Source organism: Talaromyces proteolyticus (genome assembly GCF_021365285.1).
Source record: "Talaromyces proteolyticus strain PMI_201 chromosome Unknown BGW36scaffold_14, whole genome shotgun sequence".
NCBI lineage: Eukaryota > Fungi > Ascomycota > Eurotiomycetes > Eurotiales > Trichocomaceae > Talaromyces > Talaromyces proteolyticus.
In genome coordinates, this window is record NW_025764290.1 from 322,381 (window position 1) to 339,083 (window position 16,703).

The 16,703-nt window shown below is 46.2% G+C and overlaps 4 protein-coding genes across 4 annotated transcripts; all 4 read left to right on the plus strand.

Annotated features, from left to right (window-relative positions):
- BGW36DRAFT_307061 (uncharacterized protein) lies at nt 1–1,704 on the plus strand (the record flags this gene model as incomplete). Its single annotated transcript, XM_046212206.1, has 2 exons — nt 1–398; nt 456–1,704. 2 exons carry the CDS (start codon nt 1–3, stop codon nt 1,702–1,704), a joined length of 1,647 nt encoding a protein of 548 aa, XP_046066177.1.
- A 364-nt stretch (nt 1,705–2,068) lies between these two features.
- BGW36DRAFT_432863 (alkyl sulfatase dimerization-domain-containing protein) lies at nt 2,069–2,407 on the plus strand (the record flags this gene model as incomplete). Its single annotated transcript, XM_046221189.1, has 1 exon — nt 2,069–2,407. One exon carries the CDS (start codon nt 2,069–2,071, stop codon nt 2,405–2,407), a length of 339 nt encoding a protein of 112 aa, XP_046066178.1.
- Nucleotides 2,408–3,360: 953 nt separating this feature from the next.
- BGW36DRAFT_389902 (grpb/dephospho-CoA kinase) lies at nt 3,361–4,495 on the plus strand. The gene has a single exon (XM_046217406.1). It carries the CDS (start codon nt 3,566–3,568, stop codon nt 4,169–4,171), a length of 606 nt encoding a protein of 201 aa, XP_046066179.1. The 5' UTR covers nt 3,361–3,565; the 3' UTR covers nt 4,172–4,495.
- A 1,790-nt stretch (nt 4,496–6,285) lies between these two features.
- BGW36DRAFT_350861 (NFX1-type zinc finger-containing protein 1) lies at nt 6,286–12,970 on the plus strand (the record flags this gene model as incomplete). The annotated part of the gene is made up of 7 exons (XM_046213339.1): nt 6,286–6,526; nt 6,600–7,638; nt 7,741–8,325; nt 8,679–10,975; nt 11,025–11,372; nt 11,518–12,614; nt 12,677–12,970. The coding sequence occupies 7 exons, from the start codon at nt 6,286–6,288 to the stop codon at nt 12,800–12,802; spliced, it is 5,733 nt and encodes a 1,910-aa protein (XP_046066180.1). The 3' UTR covers nt 12,803–12,970.
- Nucleotides 12,971–16,703: the final 3,733 nt, after the last annotated feature.

The following is a 16,703-nucleotide window of genomic DNA, read 5'->3' on the forward strand; positions in this document are numbered from 1 at the left end:
ATGGCATCAATGTCATGGGTGTTGAGGCTACCGTTTGTAATTATCCTGACGGTCTTATTTGCATACTCAATTCGAGGGCAGCGTGGAACCCAGAGTGGTTTACGACGGCTTTTAGAGAGCCTACAAACGTCAGCCTCACCAGCGGTGTTTTCATCTACAACAGACTGTACGAAATGGCTGCGACAAAACCCTGCAAGTATTGTTTATAACTATGGTGTGAATGACACCTTATCTGGCGCCGGCGCTCTTAGGGACTGCCTCCTACGAGATGAAGCAACACAAGCGAGACAGAAGATCCAAGAGATTCTGATAGCTCTTCCACTGTTTAGCCAGCCAGGCGCGGAGCAACAGCCCTTACAGGAGCTTCTTCAGATTCTGCCAAACTTGGAGTCCCTCAGGTGAGTCACAGAAGATCAAGGTGAATTGACAATTTCTATTTACACATCACTCTTTAGGTGTAATGGACATTATCACGCGTGCAGATCTCTTAATCGTCAGCTTTCCAAAAATAACAACAGTTGGTCTACATATTTTAGCTACGACATGGGAAACAAAGTAATTCCATTTATTGAATGCAGCTCTAACTCCCTAGTGTATGATGGTGGAGAGAGTGACGAGAGACTCGATCAGCTCTACCACGCTCTCGTCGCGTGTCCGAATATACAGTCACTAAGCCTTTCTCTCAGTCAAGGCAGCTGTATAATTGGGGACACACGCCGATCATTCAGCTGGAAAAAGGGTGACCGTTTTCCCGCCCTCGAGAATTTGACTTTATCTGGCTATGACTGGGATTTCAGGGTCAATAGTCGTGAACCATCAAACGCTGAGCATTGGAAAGCATCCATGGACTGGAGTAAACTGAAACGATTGGATTTCAGTCTCCCATCGAATTCATTTCTTGAAACCTTCCGCGATGAACTAGGCGGTCTTGAGTCCCTTGTCCTACGCCATAGATTGGGATTTTGGGGTGACGAAGAGACGTTGTGTGCCTTTGATGCAACTGCCGAAGAACTGCGACAAAATTATACCTCCTTTATTGCCGCACTCCTGCCGTTGCACGAACTGAGCATCAGTGGCGTCGGTCAACCGCTCAACATGACACCCATCTTGGAGACCCACGGCGCTAGTCTAGAAAAACTAAATATTCACGAGTTTGAACATGACTGCAGATATGCAACTGGAAACGCTACCTGGGTACGACCAGTTCTGGGTGTATCAGAGGTAGAGGAAATCATTGTCTCGGCTCCAAATCTCAAAGAGCTTACACTGGATGTATACCGAAGCTCCAATAAATGGCCGAATTCTATGCTCAAGGCACTTTCCAAGTTTCCTCATCTTGCCCGACTCACTATATACTTTGACCTAGAGGACCCAGGCAGGACCAGATATGCAGAGCGATGTCTTGTGAACGAATGGGTTCATGGTCAATACTGCACCATTCACGAGCTTATGGAACCACAGCTGAATCACACAACAGCAAGCGAGATATTCCACACCATACGGCAATATCAGGCTGGCACCAAACTTCAAAACGTTACATTTTTTGCTGGTAACTTTGGGAGGCAAGAAGGAGGCGGCTTAAGAATTGACCCTCACTATGAGTGGAACAAGCCAGCAAGGTATGACTGTTGGATGGAAGAGGATATCATCAAATGTACAGGTCAACACGACATTGATTTGGATGACGAGGACTTTCTTCTCTAAAGTATTGATCATATTGACTATAATGATACTGTAATGTATCTAAACATATATGTTCACCATTCAATTAAATCCTGTTATATGGGTGGAGTGTGATACACGTACACTTGACGTTCATATTGTCTGAGCTCTGCGGCGTACCTCACTGGCCGACGTGGGAAAATGTTTCTGTTCAAGATTTCCTTTCCAAACAGCGCGATCTATATGCATATCTACACAATGAGACTCTTAATTGATTCAACACTGCAGAACAGGGCTAGAGATTGCAGAAGATTTTGTCTTGCCCCTATCGTTGAATAATACGTGAAGTGCACGCGGGTATTATGAATCAGTTAGTCACAATGTTAAAGCGATTTACAATCGCTACATGGTTTGGTACGATGGGACCCCAGCGTACCTATGGGAACACTCTCCTGTTCCCTCAGCTCTTCGCTATGTTAAATGTATGAGAGGGATAGAGAATGTGGTTGCATTAGGCAAGCAGTACAGCGATGACGGAGATCTGCGATTTGCGGCCACCCTGCTCAGTCATGCCGTCTTTGCTGACCAGAATAACGACAGTGCAAAGGAAGCCCTGCAATCGGTCCATCTTCAGCTGGGCTATGGAGCTAAAATGGAACATGACGCAACATTTACCTTACGGGGGCATACGAGCTGGATCATTCCAATCGGCCGTCGCGACTCTTCAAGAATGCCGCGACATTAATGGCGCTTTATTTGGAGCGGTTGTTTGACACGGTCGCCATTAGCGTTGATGGGCCTAAGGCATAAGGGGAGGCCTTTACTATTGATTTTATGGTCCCCGATATGGATGAGAGGTGGCATTTGAACATGAGCAATGGCGCATTGACTAGCCATGAGGTGAGCTACCAGAAACCGTCTGAGGGGACAGATTGGCTAGCGTTACTTACCATTTGGGCGACGCATGAAGAGCTGGTGCCGCTCATTTCTGGTGAACGCCGCCCAGACTTTGACTCGCCACGTCGGGAGATGCAACCATATAGAGTAAACTTATGTCACCACTGACCGTTTTCTGACCCTAAATTTGCAATTGTCAAGCCGCAGCCGGTCATAACGAATTAAATAGTGCCTTATTTTCTGCTCGAATCGGTGATGCTTGACTAGGTTGTTTTCTCTATTTTATGCCACGAAATTACTTATTAACGTGAATTGGGTGTAAGACCCGACCCCCCATATTCATTTTCGCATTATCTACCGGTGCAACCACCCAAGAAGTCTAAATTTAACCCAACACGACGTTGAATTCGGTGGAAATACAGAAAATGGTGATTGATGCCATACTCAAACCTTGTCATATAAGTGTACATCTTTTATCGTAGTCATCTTTCCTAAAGAACTACAAAGATTCAAGTTTTAATGCCTGCAACTCGCCCTTTCTTAGAGACGATTTCGCTTGCAATGAACACAGGCCCGCGATCTACGCTGCCGACGCTCGAGTATGAATAAGGTAGAAAATGGTTACACTCTTCACACATGTGTCGTTACAGTCACTTCCTTAACATTTGCATGCCAAGAAAATATGATGACAGAGTAGGTAGTTTTGTTGTGTTGTGACTAGGCCCAAAAACGGCATAGTCACTGTCTTTCAATCACAACTTTACAGTGTCTAGGCTGACTCAACTTCTTAGCCGGTGAAAATATCACTGCGCCAACATGTTCTAACCATATACACTCGACTGTAAGCACATCTTAGGCAGAAACAGAAAACTCTCCGCGCAGTAATTCCCAGCTCTCGCATTGTAGTTCTTGAACTTGGGTCGGACCAATCACAAAGAGCTTGTCGTCGTCGTCGTCGTCGTCGTGATTCAGCTGCAAGAGCCACGGTCTTGAAAACGCCAAAATCATGACGCCTACCCCTGAAGAAATTGTCAAAGAATATTATGACGACCCCGCCCTGGTAGTGCGCGTCGCGCATCGGGCCATCCCCAGTAAGATGGAGATAGTCGAACCCAATCCCGCCTGGCCGCAGACCTTCGCGACGCTCAAAGCCCTCATCGTCGAAGCCCTTGGCGCCACCGCCATCGTCGTCGAGCACACAGGGTCCACGAGCGTCCCCGGTCTGCCGGCCAAGGATGTCATCGACATCGACCTCATAGTGCCGGATCCTACGGACGAGGCCGCCTATGTTGCGCGCCTCGAGGCTGCGGGCTTCCACTTCCTCCTGCGCGAGCCTGCCTGGCACCAGCACCGCTTCTTCTGCCGCTACGAGCCCCTCGCCAACCTGCATGTCTTCGGCCCGGACGCTGTCGAGCCGGTCCGCCACAGGATCTTTCGCGACTGGCTGCGGAGCCATCCGGACGACAAGGAACTGTACGCCGAGATTAAGAGGGGGGCTATGAGGGAGTCGAGCCAGTCGGGCGAGGACATGATGCAATACACCGGGAGGAAGGACGCTGTCGTCCGCGGAATCCTGCAGAAGGCGTTTCGCAGCTTGGGGTACATTGATTGAGGCGAAGAGACCGTGTTGCGGAAAGACTACTATGCGCAGCATGAAATATCAGATAACGAAGGGTATCGTGATGAAGAGACGAATTCCAGACTGACTAGGTAATATTTAGCACATTTCGAACATATTCATACTGCAGGAAGAGTATAAAATTGAACTTTATTAGATTTGGACACTATTATCTTCTAAATAGCTAAAGAGAAAACAAAATTGAAGAGTGGAAAGAAGGAGAAAAGATAGACATACTCTTTTCTATAGGTATTTCCATATAGGGTTAATTGTTGACTTAATGAGCGCAATTTTATAGACAAACCAAGCATTATATAGAGTATACCAAGCCCATATAAGGGTTAGATTCGCACCTTTAATCTCTGCTTATATATGTAGTAGTGTCATGATCTAAGGGCTTTCTCCATGGTGAAACCGTTCTGAAGCAGTTCCTTTATGCTAGATAGATTCTTTGTGTACTTTAGGCTGCCTATTAGGGCTCTGCATCTAGATTATCTTAGAATGTAATACTCTAGATGTCCCTTAGATCGTTACAACTAGCAAATATAATATTGAATTGAAATCATTAAATATTCTTCTGTGATATTATACTAATTCAAAATCAAGATAAATATTTTAAATAGTATCTGATCATTGCTAGTATGTCTACACCATGGCCGCTGTACTTTGAGCCGTGTCTTTTTTTCATTTTTCCACTTATGCTACCATATAAAAGGTGATGAAATCTAAATTCTAGGGGCCTTTTGAATCTGATGTCATACTGCCAATTTTGGACCAACTTTGTACTCCTTTCTATATATTTGCCCAATCGCCGGCTGTCCTACTGTCTATAACAGTAAAAAGGTCGCACAAGAGATAGGACCCCCCTTACATATGTATACTGCGCTGCTCCTACTTTTCGAGTTTCTTTTATTTGTTTTGTATAGATCCCTGTCTTCAATCAATGCATTACTATATTAACAAATTTACATCAATCTGCATCCAATGAGTAGACGGCTCATCTGCCCCGCGCCATGGTGCACGTATGAAAGCATTAACCAGTTATGTTTCATCTTTTACCGCCGCTGCCGATATCTTTTGTATTGCTTTTTGATTAACAAGGCTGACCACAAATGGACTCAGCCTTGCAAAATTGACTCGTAGCCTTGACCCGAGTCGTTTTTTCTCGTCCTAATAAAGCTCTAATCAGATGGTATGTTTAATCTCTTGGTATTCTCCCGTTTATGGCGGATTAGACATGTAATATTCGACATATATAACACGATTGTAGAAGCTCGGCATATATTACTTGGATTTGTTCCCTGCCAGTTGAGGTTGAAACTCATGCATGAGAGCTGCACCTACACATACCCTACAATGCCACGTCACTTGTACATCAGGCTGGCTGCCGTGGAACTACCCGGCACTCGTGATGGTCGCTCTCGAGAATACTATGACGGGCTACAGAAGCCCTTGCGCCTGGCAGAATAAAAGTATCAGCCTGGATGCCGAGCTGTCATCTTGCTGTTCTCCCAGGCTGAGGCGTATCTCAAGCCTTGCCTGGTCACCCCCTGCTTGTGTTACAGCATCAGCCAATCTCTCTGATAAGTTCCTCAAAATTGTGTCGGTTCAAGATCATTATCAGGAGGCAATACTGCGCACGAATGCTTTGATCCACCATTCTGCTATGGCGCATGCAGATGCATCGCTGCTTCCTATGTCTTTAGCAGAGGCCCGTACTTTGTCTCGTTCTCTCTCTTGATTCGATGAGTTGCATGTGCTTCCTGCCACTGGTGGGTGGGTAATGGTAGCCTCTGGCACCGCCCCGCTGAAGCTTCCTATCAACGTCTCTCGAACATTCCCTCTTATTCCTGCCTGAGTTCCTCTTGTCAACAGGATTCTCACTGCTCTCATTCCACTCATCCCCTGAAGCTCGTTCATATTCCGCCCTTAAACTTCCACTCGAATTGCTCCATGGCGGATTTCAAGAGAGGACGCAGTGCTGCAAGAAGGGGAGGTGGGTATGGCCTGGGACGTGCAATGGTCAATCCGAGGTCAAATCGAGGGACCTGCTTTTATTTCAGAGATTATGGAACGTGTACGTGGCGGATATCCCATCCTATTCCACGATGGAGAATGCTAACCTATACTTAGGCAAGTACGGAAGCGCATGCACCTTTTCTCATGATAGAGTTTCCAGCAAATCTCAAGACTGTAGACCAGCGCAGCGCGATAGGAGAGCTGATGAATCCTTGGAGGAACAGCGCGCTAGGGTCAGCTATAATTCCTGGAGAAGACTCATTCGGAGGCTGCCTCAGACAGATGATCTTTATGCCATGCAAAATCTGTGGGATGGGGCTCTTGAAATATGTAATTCCGCCCTGGTGTATACTCGCACCTTATGTATTCATGGACTACGCTGATATCCACCACTTTTCTGCAGTGAACGGCGATGACCGGGATTGGAAGCAGACTCTTCCAAAAGATCTGAACAATGACGACGATTATTGCGGTCGGGATTACATCCAAGCTCTCTTGAGCAAACGAGCACAGGCCAGTCAGTATGATAGGTTTATCAAAACTTCGCGATCATTCCTCCTCGTCATGACGCATTCAGCCATGGTAGACTGCCTGTCGGTTGACACGTACGTTGGAAGCTTATACATCTTCATGTCGGGGGCAAATGGCACCCGAGCGATTCCATTTTTCCAACATATCTGCGAGATCATTGTGGCTACTCGTACAGAGACTGTTCGAGAAACTCCACTAGATAGGCTCGATTCGACTTTGGTTGTTCTCTCAGCTGCCCTCTCAGAATTACTCCGGCGCGAACCTCGAGCCAGATACAACGAGAACCTTTCCGATCTTATCAATTCTTTGGAGACTGCCGCTCAGTTGATGACTGAGGATGAGTCAACCGTTACGTCTAATATAATCATCAGTCGGGCTAGAGACCTTCGCGCCGTAGTTGATCGCGCATGCGGATTACTCTCCGAGGAGGCTGACAATGACCTCGACGCACCCTCGACTTCGGTCCTCCGCTCAACTTACCCCCGTGATATCGTCATGCCTGGAGACCGCCACGATAATGATAAAATCGACATTACGAAAATCAAAATATTTCCCACACGAGGGGAGATAATGAGTGATGTGAAAGAATTCTTACCTTCCACAGATCCGGATCAGCCACATTTCCTTACCAGCAAACTGGAGAGACACATCGACACTCACTTCCGCCTCCTTCGTCACGATACGTTCGGCAAGCTAAAAGACTCGCTTGGAGGTTTGATGAAAGATATCATCAATGACCCAAATAAACTCACGAACCCAAGGCCTGAATTCGGAGACACCCGCACTTATACCTACTCAAATCCGTTTGTGAGTTACCTGATGCTCAACAGCCGCGGAGGACTACAAGCTCGAATTTCCTTCCTTCAGCCTCATCCTGCCCGCAGAGGATCCACAGTGGACAGGCGCAAATGGTGGGAGGAATCAAGGCGCTTAGAAGAGGGTGCTCTCCTCTCTTTTATCTGGATACAGAATTCAACCGCTCAACACCTGTTTTTCACCGTCTCCGAGAGAAGCACAGAGACAAGAAATGATGATAGCTTGACCCACAGCAATAATACGGCAACTATCACAGTCAAGCTGATGACACATGATCAGGCCGCCGTCGAAGCCCTGCTTGACTTGAGTCGCCAGAAGATTCGTGGCATCCTACTCGAATTTCCTCATATCCTCCCAGCTACATTCATTCCTGTGCTGGAGAACTTGCAGAACATGCAACGCCTGAGTCGATTGCCGTTTCGCGAATGGATTCTGCCAGATCGCGTCGGCGGCCCGTCAGGGGCAAAGCTTGACGTTCCACCGCCACTATACGCTCGACACGCCGGGTTTGCCTTTCCTCTAAAGTCCATTCTCATTTCAGGTGCTAGCACTATGTCATTGTGTCCATCTTTCTCGGGTAACGACCACTTTTCTCTTGCTGAGTTGGAGGAGAAGACCGAGCTCGATCGTGGGCAATGTGTGGCTTTGGTCGCAGCGCTTACTCGTGAATTCGCCTTCATTCAAGGCCCCCCAGGCACGGGGAAGTCATACCTTGGAGTTAAGCTGATGAAGGTTCTCCTAGATGTAAAGACGAGTGCAAATCTTGGTCCAATTGTTGTTGTGTAAGTGCCATGTCTCATCTGTGTATCGATGCCTACTTTTACTAGCTTTCACTGCCTGGTTCTTTCTTGTATTCACCACATATCGAGCTCCAGAGTAACCGGGCAATGTTACCTGAGTTAGAAGGATTTCTGCCTACATATCATAGGGGTTCCATGGCTTCGGCCCACAATGCCTATCTATAGGTTCTCCACTGGAACTGGAAGGGCAGGCACTGCATTTGACTATCAATTCCATGTATATTTTCTACACTTGAAGATGCTTCTCACCCGTCTAGCCCCAGCATTTATCGCTTTCTAGAATATTATCGGTTGGGCAATCAGCATAATGACATGTAGTTTGCTGACATTTGCAGGTGCTACACGAATCATGCGTTGGACCAATTTCTAGAGCACCTTATCAATACGGGTATCCGGAAGATCATTCGTGTTGGCGGTCAAAGTCGCTCCGACTTGCTTGAGAACCACAATCTCCGGATCATCGCGCAGTCCGAAGCAAAGAGCAAACACGAAAGTTGGCAGGCTGCCACAGGCTATCAGAAATTAAACGGGTATGAGGAAAAGTCAAAACGTATCCTAGGTCGACTACATGGCAAACCAAAACGGATCGAGTGGAAGTATTTTGAGCGTCACATTGCCGGACATTACGATCGCATAAACGCTCAATTCAAGACGGTCGATGAAGATGGATTCACAATTTTTGGTCGGCATCCCTTTGATATTTGGGCTGATGTGCCCTCTGTTGCAGAGCCCGGAACAGCTTTCACGACGTTAGACATGGCCAGCATCATCCAAAAGGCAGGAACAAATGTCCAATCTCTTGCATACAACGAGAGGGGAATGCTTATTAAACTTTGGACCGAAGAAATTCGGCGGGACGCAGCAGAAGAATTCTTTGAAATAATCAAAGATGCTGAAGCCACCCAACGTCATCTTACGAATGTCCACGAGGAGATCAACCGACGGGTTCTACAAGGTGCGGACGTCATCGGCCTCACAACAAGCGGCCTTGCTAAGAATATATCGACCTTGCAACGTGTGCGGTCCAAGGTTGTCATTTGCGAGGAAGCTGGTGAAGTGATGGAGCCACACATTATATCCGCACTGCTGCCCACAGTGGAACATTTCGTTCAGATCGGCGATCATCAACAACTACGTCCGTCCATCAACAATTTCCATGACCTGTCCCTTGAAAGCGATCAGGGGGTCTTGTATCAGCTTGATCGGAGCCAATTCGAACGACTCTCGGTTGGCGAGCGCGGAAGACCCTCGATGCCTGTTGCTCAACTGAATGTTCAGAGACGAATGCGCCCTGATGTTTCTACCCTGATTCGGGAGACGATATACGACAAGTTGATCGATCATCCAAGTACGGCGCAACTCCCCGATGTGGTCGGCATGCGCAAGAACGTATTTTGGCTCGACCATGACAACATGGAGGACGAAAAGTTGGCAGAAATACAGCATAAAAAATCTAAGTCCAACGACTGGGAAGTCGACATGGTGCATGCACTAGTTCGCCATATGGTCCGCCAAGGAGTCTATACCAGCAGTGATATCGCGGTATTGACACCGTACACTGGCCAGCTACAGAAACTACGCACAGCAATGCGCAATGACTTCGAGATTATCCTCAGCGATCGGGATGAAGACGCCTTGATTAAGGATGGGTTTACTGCTCAAGATTCCTCCGAGAACGAAACTGCTGCGGAACAGCACAACAAGAGAAAGCCTCTAGAGAAAAAGAAGTTGAGTGACCTTCTCCGCGTAGCCACTGTCGATAATTTCCAGGGTGAAGAAGCCAAGATCATTATTGTCTCTTTAGTTCGAAGCAACAAAAACCAGAAAGTCGGATTTCTCAAGACCACAAATCGCATCAACGTTCTCTTGAGCCGTGCCCAGCATGGAATGTACCTCATTGGCAACACTGATACTTACTCGAACATACCAATGTGGCAAAAAGTTATTAATATGCTACGTGCCAAGAACTCTGTCGGCCCCTCTTTGGACCTCTGCTGCCCTCGACACATGGCCACTGCGATTCAGGTCCAACAGCCAGACGACTTTGCTAAGCTTAGTCCTGAAGGTGGTTGTCGCGAAGCCTGTATGGACCGTCTCCCAGATTGCGGACACCGATGTCAGGCGAGGTGTCATTCCAAAGCTATGCATGAAGTTTTCAGTTGTGAACAGCCCTGCCAACGCCGATATAAGCCTTGCGATCATCCTTGCCAAAAGAAAACCTGTGGCGAGGATTGCGGGAGATGCACGGTCGCGTTAGAGAATATACAGCTCCCATGTGGCCATTTCAAAGAGCGTGTTTTTTGCTACCTGGCACAAAATCTAAACGCCATCCAATGCAACGTTGTCGTCAGTAAGACCGTCCCTAGATGTGGCCACATAGTCCAGGTGCAGTGCTCTCAGGAGGTGAACGAGGAAAAATACCTCTGCCCGGATCCTTGTGGGACGATTCTGACCTGTGGCCATCCTTGTCCGGGTTCATGTGGTCGTTGCAACATCAAAGACAGTCTTATCGCGGAGCACTCCAAATGCGACAGAATATGTGGCAGGCGCTTTGGAACGTGCAATCACACTTGTCCCAAAACCTGCCATGATGGGTCAGATTGTGGTCTATGTATGTCTAGGTGCGAGGTAAGTACTATGAACTCCTCTATCGATCCTTCTTCTTGACACTGTACAGGTAGCATGCAAACATTCTCGCTGCACTCTTCGGTGCCACGAAGCATGCGCACCATGTATTGAGCGATGTACATGGTCCTGTCCACACCAGGGAGAGTGCACAATGCCCTGTTCGGCGCCATGTAACCGTTTTCCATGTAATAAGCGCTGCAGTAGGCAGCTTCTTTGCGGTCACCAGTGCCCTGGTATTTGTGGAGAAGACTGTCTTCCAGAGTATTGCAAGGAATGTCGAATGCAGCTCGATGCTCAAGTTGACATGTTGCTGTTCATGCAGTATGGGGAGATTAATCTAGATGAGACCCCGGTGATTGCTCTCGCTTGTGGGCATTTCTTCACCGCCGAAACCTTGGACGGTACGTAAGGCTAGGGTTTGCCAGCCCATATCCTCATCCACGTTTCGTTGTTTGAAGAACCGCTTGAATAGCGTTCTGTAGGATGTCTTCTATCCTTACCTATTCTACTCCATAGACCCTGCTGACTTGGCACCTTGACACTTAGGTATGATTGGGTTAAAGGAAGTATACAAGATCGACCCTGAAACTAGCAACGTCCTCGGTCTAGAAGACATTTCTTCCACAATGGCTCTAGCAATTCCAAAATGTCCACACTGTCAACGCCCCATACGACAATATGCAACACAAAGGTATAATCGGCTCATTAATCGCGCCGTTATCGACGAGATGTCAAAGCGATTCATTGTCACGGGACAAACAGACTTGCAAGAAATGGAGAGTAAACTAACCAAAATTGAGACTGAATTAGAAGACACTCGTTCAGATGTCACAGGTGCCAGTATAGGTTACATTTCGCCAAATGCGCACGATCGGGCCATCAGAAATGTCTCACAAAAGCTTCAGATTCGGTATAGGACATCCGCACAACTTCGGGCAGCTGTTAGTCAACTCCAGCGACGCGTGGCTGAACGCCACCAACCTGCGCACAAACTTCATGAAGCTACAGTCCATGCTATGCAGCGGGATTTACCTCTTGAAAGCGCACTGGGTGCCCTCAAGCTTAAGGATATCACGCCGACTGGCGAACGCGATCACCGCATCACACTTGGGGCAAAGATGATAGAGATTAAGATTGACTGTATTACTATGGAAGACAAGTTCCGTGTGCTTTCAGCTGCGAAGGCCAAATATGGGGATTCAGCTACTTCTCTAACGTTCTCCGGAAACTCTCCTTTGATGCTGATCAAGGGCTTCTTCCAGTCCTGCGAGGATCTCATCAACAAATGCAGCGAGAAGGCCTTGCCGAAACTTGCAGTCGAAGCATCACTCTACTACGCGCGCATTGTTCGGCTGTTCGAGACCTCTGGACTTTCTGACCCCAAGGACCGCGAGATGGCTATCAAACACCATGAGAGCGCTAAGACCCTGCTTGAAGGAGCAGAGAAATTATGCGAGCAAGGGTTCCAGGCTGCAGACACTCTGTTGCAGGCAGTCAGAGAGTCTCTCAAATCCCTGCAGAAGGATTGGTACGAAGAAGTCACAGTCGAGGAGGTCGAGGCGATCAAGAAAGCAATGGTTAGTGGGCCGAGAGGAATTGCCACCCACTCAGGTCACTGGTACAATTGTGCCAATGGACATCCGGTACGTTTGGCCCCTTGCTCCTTGTGGCATAAATCAGAAATACACTAATTACAAATTGATAGTTTGCCATCGGAGAATGTGGTATGCCCATGGAGCTTGCACGTTGCCCGGAGTGTGGGGCAAGGATTGGTGGACAGCACCATGAAGCTGTGCAGGGTGTGACCCGTGCGGAGAATATGGAGCATTAGGTGACTATACATATAGGTACACTAGATACAGGGTTCGTTCCGGTCTAGATAGATTTGGTATATGAGATGACGTGTTGTCTTAGTTCCTTGCGTTCTATTGGTTATAATGTATTTTCATTTTTCAACCTACGCTTGTGACGCACACGCGAGGCTGAGCCTAGAGGGGCCAGCAGGTAATTTCGTCCACTTACATAAGTAATTAGCGACAGGGCTGGGAGTTCGTGCTAAGTACTGCAGGATAGGAATTGCCACCCTCGTTTCAACTAACCCTAGAACATGATAATCTAATGCAACAGTACAGTGGCATTGAAGTAATTTTAATGAAGCACTAAGGACTAGTGCTTATCCAAACCCATAATAATTTATTACTCGGCCTAAATGATCATACTATAATCAAAATAATTGTAATCTAACCTTTATAGTAAGATATTTTTCCGTTTTGTTGGCGCTAAGGCGTGCATTTTTAGCGCTTCATTAAAACTACTTCAGTGGCACTGTAAGTCTCTCGGAGGTAATGGCTTGTGGGGATGCCCGAAACCCTGAACGCTACTCATTTATGGATGGTGAAATTAAACAGTTGAGGTCTGCAAAAACTGGGTGATGAAACACATCCAACCGATCTTTATTTCATTAGACTAGCATCAATTTGACCTAGCCAGACGCTTCTCGAAATTTGGATGAAAAGGTGAACTGTCACAGAAAATTCAGTGTGTACGTTGTAGAAAGAAAAAGAACACGATGCTTAGCAGGAACGAAGAGTGATCTACAAATATAGCTTAGCGTATCACCACAGTTGTGACATGTCGGCCAGAATAAGTGCCAAATCAATCATTACCGTCACTAATGAGGGGTCCCTTTTTGGTGTAGTGGTTTTTCAGCCAACATAACACCACCGTTCCAAGGCGAACCGATGACGTCGACCGGTGTGGTAGGTAGACGTCTTAATATGCGAATTTACATTTTAATTGGTCATCAGTGATTAGATGACAGAATTTCTCAATGTAACATACTCCTCAGTGGATTGCGGCGCTGTTGATCGTAACTTTGGGCGTTGCAAATCTGAGCCCCAAACGGCTTAGTGCTGACCATTCTGACACACGGAAAACACATCCGAAAATCTTAAATCGTAGATATCAAAATGCCAAACTGTAAATGCTAAACTGTAGATGCTAAACTGTAAACCTTAAATATTGTATCATAAACCTTAACATAGTACAAAATGTAACGAAAAAAGTGGGGGCTTGGGTTCTGCCACTATGTTGACTGGCCAAAAAGGCACCAACCTTGAAATATCGCAAATCCTAAAACGTCGTCCTGCAGCACTAGAAAACGCCACTCTCTTTCGCGCGTATATCACCAGTCCACCATGCAATCACCAGACTATCTCCGGGTATAGGCTGTTGGCCTCTGAGCGCTACAAAGTACAACTCGCTTATCAGCCGCAGCTTTGCGAGCCCAGCCACAGGGCCGCACAGTCCCTAGGTCCCCACACAAAGTACTTAGTCTTGCATCTGCCTTGGCAAACAGCAAAGGAAAGTAGTTAATTTACCCGACAGTTATCGCTCCGTCCAGATTCGCCATTTGGATTGCTTACCATTCCACCGCGCTATCTGGGCCACCAGAGTGTGCTTCGAATGTCCACAATATAGTAAAACCTAAGATTAAGAAATCAATTTTGCACAGGATTTCATTCCATAATCTGCGTATATCCCCTGACATACAGTCCTTAAGTAATCAATATTGGCCAATAATATTACCGATCCTTATATAAAGGAAGTTTGTACGGCAGACCATTTTTTAAAATACCCGATATAGCCGGGTATTTCCTCATTTCTAGATATATTACTGGATAATATTGATCCACTTTGACCCATTTAGCACGTTCCTTGAGTCGAGGCGGTTTTAGTGTACATGTGGCGGATGGAGACACTGTCCAACGTTGGTGATCGCTTATTCTCGAACTCATAAACGTGATCTCTGGTTTCTCGATTCCGAGTATCCGAACTGCCGAGATTGGTAGTTGCTGTGTGGGTCCCTAGCCTAGGGCCCTCATATCGCAGAGATACGTAGCCATATACCGAAATGACAGCTAAAATAGCGCCTCACAAGGCCCTAATGCACCCAACAGATTTATCTGCGAGTTTATTTGCTGAACAATATCAAGACTAAGCAAGCCAAAAGTGGGTAAAGCAGAACCCGGCATCGAGCAGCTATAAATACAATCGACCTTTATGATGCCTATTGGATGAGAATGCATCGGTTGTAAAACTACTGCACCAAAATGGGTCACCCTCAAGGATAGCGGTAACTAATTTGGCTCTTATTTAGGCTGACAGAATGGTTATTTTCGATTTATTGATAAGAAAATAGAAACGAGGGAATCCAAAACACAAAACGAAAAAATATAGAACCAGAGAACGCAAAAAGAGAAAACGAGAAAGCATTTTGTTAAAGTACAATATTAACTCCATTACTTGATTTGAAATGGCTGCCGGAAAGGTATATAAAGGTAGGATCGTAAGGCGAATTGTTAGCTCATGGGCAAACAAGTTGTAATCACAATCACCACAATACCAACAATTGAAAGAAGCCAACCCTTGCCCTATAAACAAGTTGCAAAGATGATCCCACCCGTTGATAGAAATACCTCCTCTCCGCGCAACAACGTTAGTACATATTCCCCTCCATTATCTAATAGTGGATTAACAACATCTATGCTAACATCGGAATCCCAGTACTCTTGCCTAGCAGACTTGTTCTTTCGCCTCATCAACCTGATGTGTGCGCTGCGTGAGATGAGACGCTCACTCGGGCAAGATGCGGATTTGATTTCTCCCTGGTTGCATCGCGCTGAAGCGCAGGTACAAACCGCAATGCAACAGTGTATCTTTCTCGGAGCATCGCAGCTAGCGCGTCCAAAAAAAATGAAACTGAATGGTCGGCGCTGAATTTTGACGGAGGGGTTTTAATCTGTGTTGGTCCTTTGCTGTCTACTTGTTTGTCTATAAATGTGTCTGTGTGAGAATGTTTAATGTTCTTTCACGTTCTATGTCTGCTTCCTTGCCATTTTAATTAGTTTCTGTGTTTTTCTGCTTTAATTGAGTCTATTGTATTGATTTAATGTAAGTCTTAAATATAATTATTTTCATAGTAAAGTGGTGACTTATCAGGCCTGATTCAGGAATGAGATGGTCGATAAAAAGGACTTTTATATCACTTTTATCAGGCCTGTTTGGGCGACTCTGGGCTGGATTTGTAAATAGGGGAATCTGGTCTAGAATATATCAATCATACTTGACAAGCCAGTGGGATAAATTGATATACCTAATGAGGACCTTCCAGTTATAAGTGGCGTCTCTTTTCCAGATAATCGGAAAAGCTTCAAGCTTATGTTATGGCACTTTTGGGGAGTGTAGGCGAATAAACAGTCGATAATTACAACTTCAAATACGAAGCCAAGCTATTGGCGCATGCTCAGATGGCTAAGGAATTTAATATGTTTCACGATTACTGCGAGAGTTGAGAATAGACTAGATTCTACAATCATCCGGATCGACTAGTAACAGAAACCACTCGCTTACAAATTAAACTTCGATATGTTGATATGTTGATATTCATAATCATTAGCACTAAGTAAAACGGCGGTTACAGTCTTTCAAGACAGCCTTTTAGAAGTAGTTTCTCAACTACGTAAAGATATCAGGAAGGCATTTAACGAGATATCGGCAATACTTAAAACCAAAACAAAAAGTAAAGGAATTAGGACAGCATTATTGAGGCAATACTAGATTTGCGGAGGCAACCCAAATGTTTCGAAGCCACACGCCAAAGAGGTTGTAGAATAGAGTGCTTTTCTACAGACACAATAAGACCTGAGAATGGAAAAGAATCATCAAACAAT

Bases quoted from the DNA above. Each gene is read 5' to 3' on its own strand.
- BGW36DRAFT_389902 (XM_046217406.1), top strand. From the start codon at position 3,566: ATGACGCCTACCCCTGAAGAAATTGTCAAAGAATATTATGACGACCCC.